Source organism: Genypterus blacodes, unplaced genomic scaffold, assembly GCF_046128005.1.
Source record: "Genypterus blacodes isolate CSIRO-AG114 ecotype Tasmania unplaced genomic scaffold, CSIRO-AGI_Gbla_v1 ptg000067l_1, whole genome shotgun sequence".
In the NCBI taxonomy this organism is placed as follows: Eukaryota; Metazoa; Chordata; class Actinopteri; order Ophidiiformes; family Ophidiidae; genus Genypterus; species Genypterus blacodes.
Genome location: NW_027466879.1, coordinates 8,773,513 through 8,783,033, shown reverse-complemented (window position 1 = coordinate 8,783,033; position 9,521 = coordinate 8,773,513). Strand labels below are relative to the sequence as shown.

At 40.9% G+C, this 9,521-nt stretch overlaps 2 protein-coding genes across 2 annotated transcripts in view; one reads left to right on the top strand and one right to left on the bottom strand.

Moving 5' to 3' along the window:
* Nucleotides 1-411: 411 nt before the first annotated feature.
* taldo1 (transaldolase 1) lies at nucleotides 412-6,324 on the bottom strand. The gene is made up of 8 exons (XM_076155825.1): nucleotides 6,144-6,324; nucleotides 3,510-3,633; nucleotides 2,980-3,087; nucleotides 2,673-2,804; nucleotides 2,055-2,230; nucleotides 1,637-1,834; nucleotides 970-1,115; nucleotides 412-879 (listed from the first exon to the last, which is right to left on the bottom strand). Exons 1-8 carry the CDS (start codon nucleotides 6,241-6,243, stop codon nucleotides 847-849), a joined length of 1,017 nt encoding a protein of 338 aa, XP_076011940.1. The 5' UTR covers nucleotides 6,244-6,324; the 3' UTR covers nucleotides 412-846.
* Nucleotides 6,325-7,829: 1,505 nt separating this feature from the next.
* Nucleotides 7,830-9,521, top strand: part of tspan4a (tetraspanin 4a) — a 90,928-nt gene continuing 89,236 nt past the window's right edge. The window contains exon 1 of the mRNA XM_076155281.1: nucleotides 7,830-7,924. The gene's annotated coding sequence lies outside the window, so the exon portion shown is untranslated. The remainder of the gene's footprint in view (nucleotides 7,925-9,521) is intronic.

Here is a 9,521-nt window from a genome sequence, read left to right as displayed (position 1 = left end):
CACTTCCTTCTTTTGATTGGCACATTTGTCATGCTTGATTGCTTCAGATGTTCAAATCTTAATTAATGCTAAACAAGGACAACCTGAGCAACAAAAGGTATCCAACAACAATATCACCCATCTGAAAAAATAGATGAAATAACTTTGTTAAGGGCGTCTCCGTTCTAAGATCTGGGTGAATTAAGAAATATAAGAAACCAGAAAATGAGGCGAATACTTTTTCAATTTGATTACCACCATGGATTTGTCTATGATCTTGCACACAATTTATATTTGTACCACAATACCCAAATCTTCTCATTGTAAAAGGCGATCACAGAACAAAGACACATTTTAGGCGGACACCTGTTCAGCCTTGGTGGAGGTTGGTGGTCTCTTTCGGATTTGAAAAAAAAAAAAAACACAAAAGCCTGAGAAGAGTAAAATATTTATTTTAAACCCAAAAAAGTAGCGTGAGGAATGTTACAAACGTCTTTTATTACCTTTTGTCCTTAACCTGTTCAAAAGTTATTGGAGGAAATGGGGGTGCTTTTGGTCCTTAATAAAAGGCGCTACTTGACTTTGGCAAGAATGATTCAGACATTTTAGCAACAAATTAATGGTCCTACTAGCAAAATCTCTAGTCATCTTTACACTTTTTTTTTTTTTTTTTTTTTTTTTTTTTTAAACAATCAAAACCAAAAAGACAATAGAAAAGAAAAGTCAGAAAACAATGGGTCCCAGTTTAAAAGAGGCAAGTTGTCCACTCAGGAGGGTGGTAGGTCACGCCCCCTTGGTGCCTCAGACCTCCTCGCTGTCATCTTAAGACTTCTTGTCAATGTTGTGAGGGACTCATGATCCAGCCCTCTACTTGCCGTTTTTCACGTTAAGCATTTTGTCCTGTAATGAAAAATAAGACCCATAGATTTAGCAGTGGCCACAAACAAATGACGGAAACTGAGCAAGAAGGGGCACAAAGACATTTCTTACTTTGATCATGGTCTCCAGCTTGATGGCATCGGCAGCGAACTTGCGAATGCCGTCAGACAGTTTTTCCACAGCCATGCGTTCCTCGTTGTGCTCCCAGCGGAAATCCTTCTCCTCCAGGTGGATCTTCTCCAGGTCACAGGCTTTGGCTGAAAAACATCAACGCCAATCAAAGCAAATCCGTGATCATTTAATATTTTGTCAGTGGGAGGCAAAACATTTATATTTGCTGTTAAAATTTCCCCTTAATAACCTCGTATACACTAGTGTGCCCTTATTTAGATAAAGAAGTTTCCTCCCCCCATAAATCCCATTACTACTTTGGCCTGAAATCAGAATGGATTGAAAGTTTGATGCGTTTTCTGATGCTGTTTCTTCACATCAGTAAGTGTTCCTGAGGTAGCAAAGACTTTTAAGATGCTTTGCCAAGTCACCGTCTCCTAGCAACATTGTGATGATAACAAAACAAGTTCACTCCTCCTACAATACTGCAGTTCTCTTGAAATAAGAATGAGGTTGGATGAGATGCAAATACCAGGTTGTCCTGTGCACCAATGTGACAGAAGCTATATACACATTCTGCTTTAGCAGTTTAACAGAGTGGATGTTGAAACTATTAAATCTAACAGGATATACTTAAAAAAGTACTGTCTAACTGAGGCAGACATACCGTTCTCCACATTGAGCATCGGGGTGACGACGCTGTGGTCCTGGCTGAGCTCCGCTAGCAGCCCAGGAGAGATGGTGAGCAGGTCGCAGCCGGCCAGCGCCTTCACCTCCCCCGTGTTTCTGAAGGAGGCGCCCATCACCACTGTGGCGTAACCGAACTTCTTGTAATAGTTGTAGATCTTGGTCACACTCAACACACCTGGGGAAGAGGAGCGGGGTTACAGACAGTTACAGTAATGGCTGTGGCCCATGAAAGCCCCTAATATCTACTTCATTTCATTTGTCAGCCTGGACGGACTCGTTGTTCCATCAAGGCTAAACCAGACCTGTGTGTTTATGCTAATTTAGATCGAGAATAGACTTACTAACTCATGCGTACAGGTGTCATTAGACCAAGAGTACACCGTTTTATTTTTTACCTGGGTCCTCGTGTGGCTCGTAGCTTTTACGGTCTGTGTTCTCCTTGTGCCAGTCAAGGATTCTCCCCACAAATGGAGAGATAAGGGTGACTTTAGCTTCTGCACAGGCCACAGCCTGAGCAAAGGAGAACAGCAGGGTCATGTTGCAGTGAATGCCGTGCTTCTCCTCCAGCTCCCTGTGCGACAAAACAGACATTTTATCAACCCAAATCACTATTAGCAGAATGTCCAGACACATTATAGACACTTGCAACTCCTGTGCCTTCAGCTGGACATCTCTTGTGATCCAAACTCCTAAACTATCTCCGTCTGCTCTATCCCTCCATATCGATTTCATGCTGACCGGGAATCTAACCCTGCCTGTCCAGGTTGCTGGATAAACTGCTGGAATTACTGTACATAATAACACTGACTACAAAACAGCCACCTAGTGAGTAAACACAGGGTGCAAACACAAACACAGAGCTTTGTTAAAAAAGGAAGATATTGTAATCTGTACATAATAAATGACTAAAAGTGTACTGATTAATGTAAACTCTGCTCTTGGTTTCTCAAACATTGCTGTGGTGGTCAAAGCGGCAAGCGTCTTTCCGGGAACAGGAGAAGCATGTTACGTACTTCCCAGCCTGGATTCCTTCCCATGTGGAGGACAATTTGATGAGAACACGCTTCTTGCTGATCCCAGCCTCTTCGTAGAAAGAGATGAGCCTCAGGGCCTTAGCGATCATCTCATCTTTATCAAAGGATAGTCTGTGAGGTGAGGAAAACAGTAAGAGGGGGATTAATGGTTTTAAACTTTGCAACCCATGAAGTATGACTAGCATTTGCAGGTTAAATCGTTCTTTACTTATTTATAAAGGATAATTTATGGAGACATATTTAAGCATGAAGTAAAGTAAGATGTATGGTTTAGTTCCGCTCATACCGTGCATCCACTTCAGTGGAGACTCTGCCTGGGACCTTCTTCAGGATCTCCAGGCCAAAACTCACAAAGAGCTTGTCCATGGTGTTGGTTACTTGCTCTTCTTCAGTTCTGATCAAAGAACACACAGGGTTGTAAACTTTATGTCAACTTAAAACTGTGTGGTCAATACTAAACATTTTCAAACTTTTGTTTCACATTCAAACTACAGAATTGTAGGCAGAGAACAATAACAATATATTCTTTACAAAATAACCTCAGAGAGATCCCCTCTCTTAGGTTAAAGCTTACATTACAGATACATTTACTGAAAGCATCACTCCATCCTGATATGAATCCATGATTTGAGTGCTCTGTGGAAAATATGTCTCAGTGGCGCCTCCTACTGGCAGAATATGATTTGGTAAGAAGCTTTGAGCCCAATTAGTCAAAAGGGGAATCTCTACTGCAATATACAATCACATCTCATGTTGAGTTGCTGTGGACTGGGGAGCAGCACAGGGTTGAACTCATATTTGTATGTGATCTCTTACCCGCCTTTGGCGATGCCATACTTGATGGCCTGGTCCAGCAGGTGTTGATAAGCTGGCATCTTAGAAGCAGCCAGGATAAGAGACGGGTTAGTGGTGGCATCTTGAGGCTTGTACTCCTCAATGGCTGCAGGAGAGAGGAGGGAGATAGAGCAAGAGTTAGAAAAGTCGCACTAAAATATGTTTTCGTATACAATTAATTTTTAAATGATTTGATTATCGCGACTCAATACCAGTTTAATTTGGAACACATCTTGACCAACAAAAAATGTATGTTTTAATGCTCTCATCATATATTGAATGTTTCAATTTAATCATCTTATTTGTGCCACTTAAAAATGGGCCAAGTTAAATCCTTTCTTGACTTATAACTCAAATTAATAAAAAAGAGGGGAAAAAAGAAAGAAAAGAATAAACCGATTCAAAAAGACAAACTCAGGGTTCCCTTTTTCATTCATTCATGAATTATTTATGTAGCGAATAAGAAATGCATTGGCAGAGCCGCGGCAGAGCTGCTGGGTCATTTCATTGACCACAGTGGTTTTGTGTCTACAGCTGATTTTAGAAGCTTGGGCCCATCAGTGCTGCCACACCTTCAACCAGAGAGAACAAAGCCTCTCTCTGTTTCACTAACCAGATAAAGAGAAAGAATCTGGATTTGATACTCATGATCTAGAGCTCAAGATAGACACTGCATGTGGTTTAAAGCTGTCCGTTCGGGTTATAGCAGAAATCCCTGAAGGTGAGGTGTGGTCTTGAACCTGCTTTCAACTCGAGGACTCCTACAGGCTTGGTCATCACAATTGTACATAGCCACTGAGAATACATGTGCTACACTGGAGGACAGATAACCGTCTGTGTTTACAAATACATAACACAATTACTTTTTATGCTTATAACTCTATAAACACATCACAGAAACGCTCACAATTGTTGTAGACATTTTCAACATCAATTCTTGTGCAACAACAACAAGTTCTGCTGCAAATCCTTCCATTTACATAGATACCAAATGTAGACCACTGGGAAGCGTGGTCCTTTTCCGAGATGTCAATCCTTTTCAGGAAGGTTAAAATGTGTTACAATTCACATTTTTTTTTACCGCAGTTTTACTATGCACAAAACCTGCATTTGTAACTTTGTACTTTAAGACAAAACACTCATCGACTCTGTTGCCTGGAGATTTCAATGTCTGGATACTGTCCCTTTAAATGATATTACTCATAAGCTCTGCAATTGGATGAAACTGACATAAGCATTTGGATCTATAAAATTAATTTCAATATTCCATAAGCATTTTGCAGAGAAAACACATTAGTTATTCTGTAACATTTCTGGTGCAGTCGCTGAAATGTTCAGACAAATTGTGCAGGCTGACTTTTAACTACATGGAAAGAGTCGATTACACACATGATACGATCAATTAACATGGGTGCCAAGTTAGTTGAATATGACATTTCACAAGTGCCCCCTTATCCACCCCAGTTACTCTCACAAGTCCTTAAAATCAGTACATTTCCTCACTTGCACACGTTACGCAACAGCACAGTGTTTCACCATGAATTGAACTACTTGATTGGAACTTCCAAAATGAGTAGAGATTTCACAAACAAGCCATACATGTCAATTTTAAAAGCAAACCTAAAAATCAACATGGGAATGGTAGGGAGAATAAAGAAGCCTTAAAGGAAAATCTCCTATTTTACTAACTGACTTTACTTACTACCATCACACACAGTCACAACATGTACATGCACACCATACTCTTCATTAATTGCCCCTACTGCGATTAAATCAGTACTCCAGTTGCGTGAGTTTTAAAGTATTTCACATGGCATCTGATGGGGGAAGCGATGTTATTCATCACTGACCCATAGAACGCAGCATCTACCAGGTTAAACAATGTGCTGTATTGTAAGGCCTGGTGCTGAATGAACTCTGGATGTGTTCCAGCTCTTCAGTAACATTATCAGGCCATCACCGAGTCACGCCATGGCAACAGACTGGAACGAAGAAACCAGTTCTGTCATGTCATCCTGACTCTGCAGACCCAGCATGAGGAACTGGCAGGTTTTACATCATAACACAATAGAATTACTGCACACAATTGCCTCATTGTGTAACCGTGAAAAGGCACATTTACCCCACAGGTGCATGAAAAAGACAAACATGGGACAAACACGGAAGGGAAACCGTCTGTTAAACCTATCTTAAATAAGTTGTACCTGTATAGTAACAAGTTTGTTTTACTTCCGCGTAAAATATTCAAATGCTACTACTTGTAACTAATGTGGATAATAATTTAGCAAGTCTGAATAGCGTGCCACTATAGCTGACTTTAAAACGAAACGTACGAAAAGTGCGACTATGTTAGGTAACGTTAAAAGCCAGGAAGCAATCGGATTATCAGCTTGTCAACATAAGTGCCCGAAGGAAATGCAGTTAAAACTAGCATTCAACAAAGTAGCAAACATTAGCCTAAACGGCAAAGTCAGCAGTTAGTGTGAATGTGGAGGATCTGATATCGATAACTCACACTGGGTGCGTTTGTTTCACCGTAACACCGCGGTCACTCGCGGAATCACGGAGCTCGCATGCTAACAGCTAACACTAGCCGGTGAGAAAAACACAGATTACCATTAAAATCTCCAGTGTCCGCCACCACCACCGTGTGCTTCTTCAGCTGGTTCAGCGCGGACTCCATTTTCCTCCGTTTGTCAGGGGACACGCTGGACATGATAAAGAGAGACACACACACAGACTTTTTATACAAACACAACACGTGTGACCAGAGGGGGCGTCTAAACACGGGAACGCGCGTCAGCACAGGAAGAAGCTCCCGGGAGCGCGCTCCGAGCTAACCTGCCAGGAAAAATCATCAATGATTAAGGACTGGAAACTACACCTACACCTATCTATCTATCTATCTATCTATCTATCTATCTATCTATCTATCTATCTATCTATCTATCTATCTATCTATCTATCTATCTATCTATCTATCTATCTATCTATCTATCTATCTATCTATCTATCTATCTATCTATCTATCTATCTATCTATCTATCTATCTATCTTCCTCGTCGTCGTCTGTCTGTCTGTCTGTCTGTCTGTCTATATCTACCTACCTACCTGTCTGCCCGTTTGCTCGTCTGCCCGTCTATCTATAGAAACTTCACACTTTTACAATGGCAAAGTCATAACACATAAAACAGAGATTCCATTGAGTGCACATGTTCCTGAGTGTCTGCTTCACATTTTATCCACAAGCTGATGTATGATGGCATTCTGATTCCTTGATTATGGTTAAGTGTGTAACTGCAGAGCCGCACCTGCTCTGCCTTCCAGCAACACTTACCTGAACATGAATCTTATTTGCATCAATGCAGGGGCAATCAAATGTAAGAGGCCATAACATTCAATCTAACTGCCTTGCTTCCCCGTATGCCTAAGCACAATGTTATTGTCTCTGTTGTATATACATAGTATCAACAATGTGCAACATCTGACTCAGTGTTCTTTGTCATCTAAGCAATTACTGATATCAGACTTGAATAAGTATTAATTATTTTCAGAAGACCTGTTCAGAAACATTTGCGCTTTGTCTATGTCATTTCAAATGGCTTTCTATTTTCTTTTTCTTCCAGGAAGCTCTTTGCAAACTCTAAATGTCAAAATAACTAACGCTTGCATCAATGCTATTTGGACATAATGACCATGTGATCTTGTTGTGTTTACCACAGTAGTTAGATAAGCGTTTGCAGGCCTGATTTGCCCTTTTTGCGGGACAATAATGCTTCTAATACATATTGACTGGTTTTATTGTCTTTATTGTGTTCAACCTCTAATATCTTGTTGGCTTTCACTACACAACAGTACTGGTCCCTGTTTTATCTGATCGTTTTTAGGACTGTTTTGGTACACAAATATGGCAGCACTGTTTTCTTATCACCCTTTTAGAACAGTTTCGCTTTGGTAGAGAAAAACTGCTGTTGAATATATTAATCTGAGCAGAATAGAAATAAAGGGCACCTTGGACCTCAGATGGCACAGGATACTGTCATCAGTGGCTCTCTCTCCCCCCCAGCTGACCCGTATTGTTTTATATCGTCGTCGTCCCCTTAGCAGTTCCATTAACATTTTGCATGCAAGTGATATGCATTAATTTACCAGGAGATGGCAGTATACCTCTATTGGACTGGAGAGAGAGCGAGAGAGAGAGAGAGAGGGGGAGTGAGAGCGAGAGAGAGAGAGGGGGGGGGGGGGGGGGGGGAAGAGACGGAGGGAGAGAGAGAGAGAGAGAGAGAGAGAGAGGGAGAGGGAGAGGGAGAGGGAGAGAGAGAAAGAGAGAGAGCGAGCGAGCGAGCAACTCTGGGAAGTTTTTGCGACACACGGAGGAAGAAGGAGACAACAGAGTGGTGAGTCTCTTCTAAACTACACAGAATAAGTACCATCTATTTACAAGCTGGTTTCAAAGTGTACTTGCTCTTCTTATTTCTAACTTTGCTGACTGTCACTTTGGCTGTAAGTTTTAATGAAGAGTGAGGTTTTGTGAGATTGATTGAACTTTCCTGATTTCTCCCTATTTTACATGAAGTGATCAGTAAAAGATTTTGCTCTTGCCTTTTTAAATAATTCAAATTCAAACATGGCCTTCCTCTCATCACACTTGGCACATGGTTTTCTGGAGTTGAGTTTTGATCAACACGATGTACACATGGAGGCCACTATGCCTTCATATACTGACTAGTGGAGTGTTTGTGTGTGTGGGGGTGTGGGGTGGGTGGGTGCTTGGATGGGGGTGGGAGGATGGGTGGGTGTTGGTTTAGTAGCATAGTAGCATAGTAGCAATTGGAAAAATCTGTTGTTATGATTGTGGGAATGTGAGGATAAGAAGTATGCGAGAATGCAGCTGTCTGATTGGTCTGGCGGTGTTCCCTGAATCTTGATGAAAGACAGAAATAAACTTGTGGAGGAGAACAACATCTCGGAATACGAATACCATTCCTGTAGACCGTTCCCTCCCATCACTTTTTCTTTTCCCTTTTTTTCAGTAGGGGTTACAGGAGCTTTGAGCTTTGGGCCTCCATGACTGGCACAGGGTGGTGGAATTCCACTACCACACAATGCACCCTTATGTCAGGCTCAGAGTGGTCCTGAACTGAACCATATGAGGCTTCTACTCATTCCATGTTGCACATTTAAAAAAGGATGAATTATGAATATCCTTAGTCCTCCATCACACCCTAGTGAAAGACAGCAATATTACATTATGAGTTTTTTTTAAAAATGTGAAGAAATAAAACAAAAATAAAATAATCCAATGGACTAATATGCTCCTCCCTGGATCTAAATATCACATAAGGGTTTGGCTTTAATCTTCTGAATCAAAGAGTGAGCAATTCTTTCTACATCCAACAATTTTACTGATGCTTAACAGCTGTACAGGGAGAAATACAGGATGTCATAGAGGAGGGAGAGCTGTATTTCGGCAATTTCCCTCAGGATAAATAAGGTTTATCTTATCTTATCTTATTTATAAGTGTGTTGTAACCAGTAGACCGAAAGGCAATGGAGGCCCAGGATACACTGTAATGTGAGCCAGGGGCATTAGAGATAGAATTACAATTATGACATTTAAATAGACATTTCTCCAGTACAATAACAACTATTTGCAGGTTACAGCAGCTCAACTACAAAGGCATACTTTCCCTGTTCATTCTTAACTGAACAGCACAATTTTTTGGCTCTGGTACTTCTGCATCAACATAATCATTAGATGATTCCCCAGCAATAGAAGCCCTATTGCTGGGGAATAGTGGAAATGAAATCTGATGAGCCAGTTGTGGAAAAGTGCACTCAAACAAAGTAGACAAAGAAATTTCAACATAGCTCCTTGAATAGGCTCAGTCACAGATTGATCATGTCAAACTGTATATATGTATCCCAAGGTGGATTCTTCTCTATAAATACATTACATTACATTACATTACGAGCATTTGGCAGACGCTTTTA

What these genes read in the sequence shown, in the direction of transcription:
- taldo1 (XM_076155825.1), bottom strand. Translation starts at nt 6,243, where the DNA reads ATGTCCAGCGTGTCCCCTGACAAACGGAGGAAAATGGAGTCCGCGCTG. An exon ending in GAAGGAATCCAGGCTGGGAA is followed by an intron (nt 2,231 to 2,672) that starts GTACGTAACATG and finishes TTTGTCGCACAG; the next exon opens with GGAGCTGGAGGAGAAGCACG. An exon ending in AGCTGGAGACCATGATCAAA is followed by an intron (nt 880 to 969) that starts GTAAGAAATGTC and finishes TTTTCATTACAG; the next exon opens with GACAAAATGCTTAACGTGAA.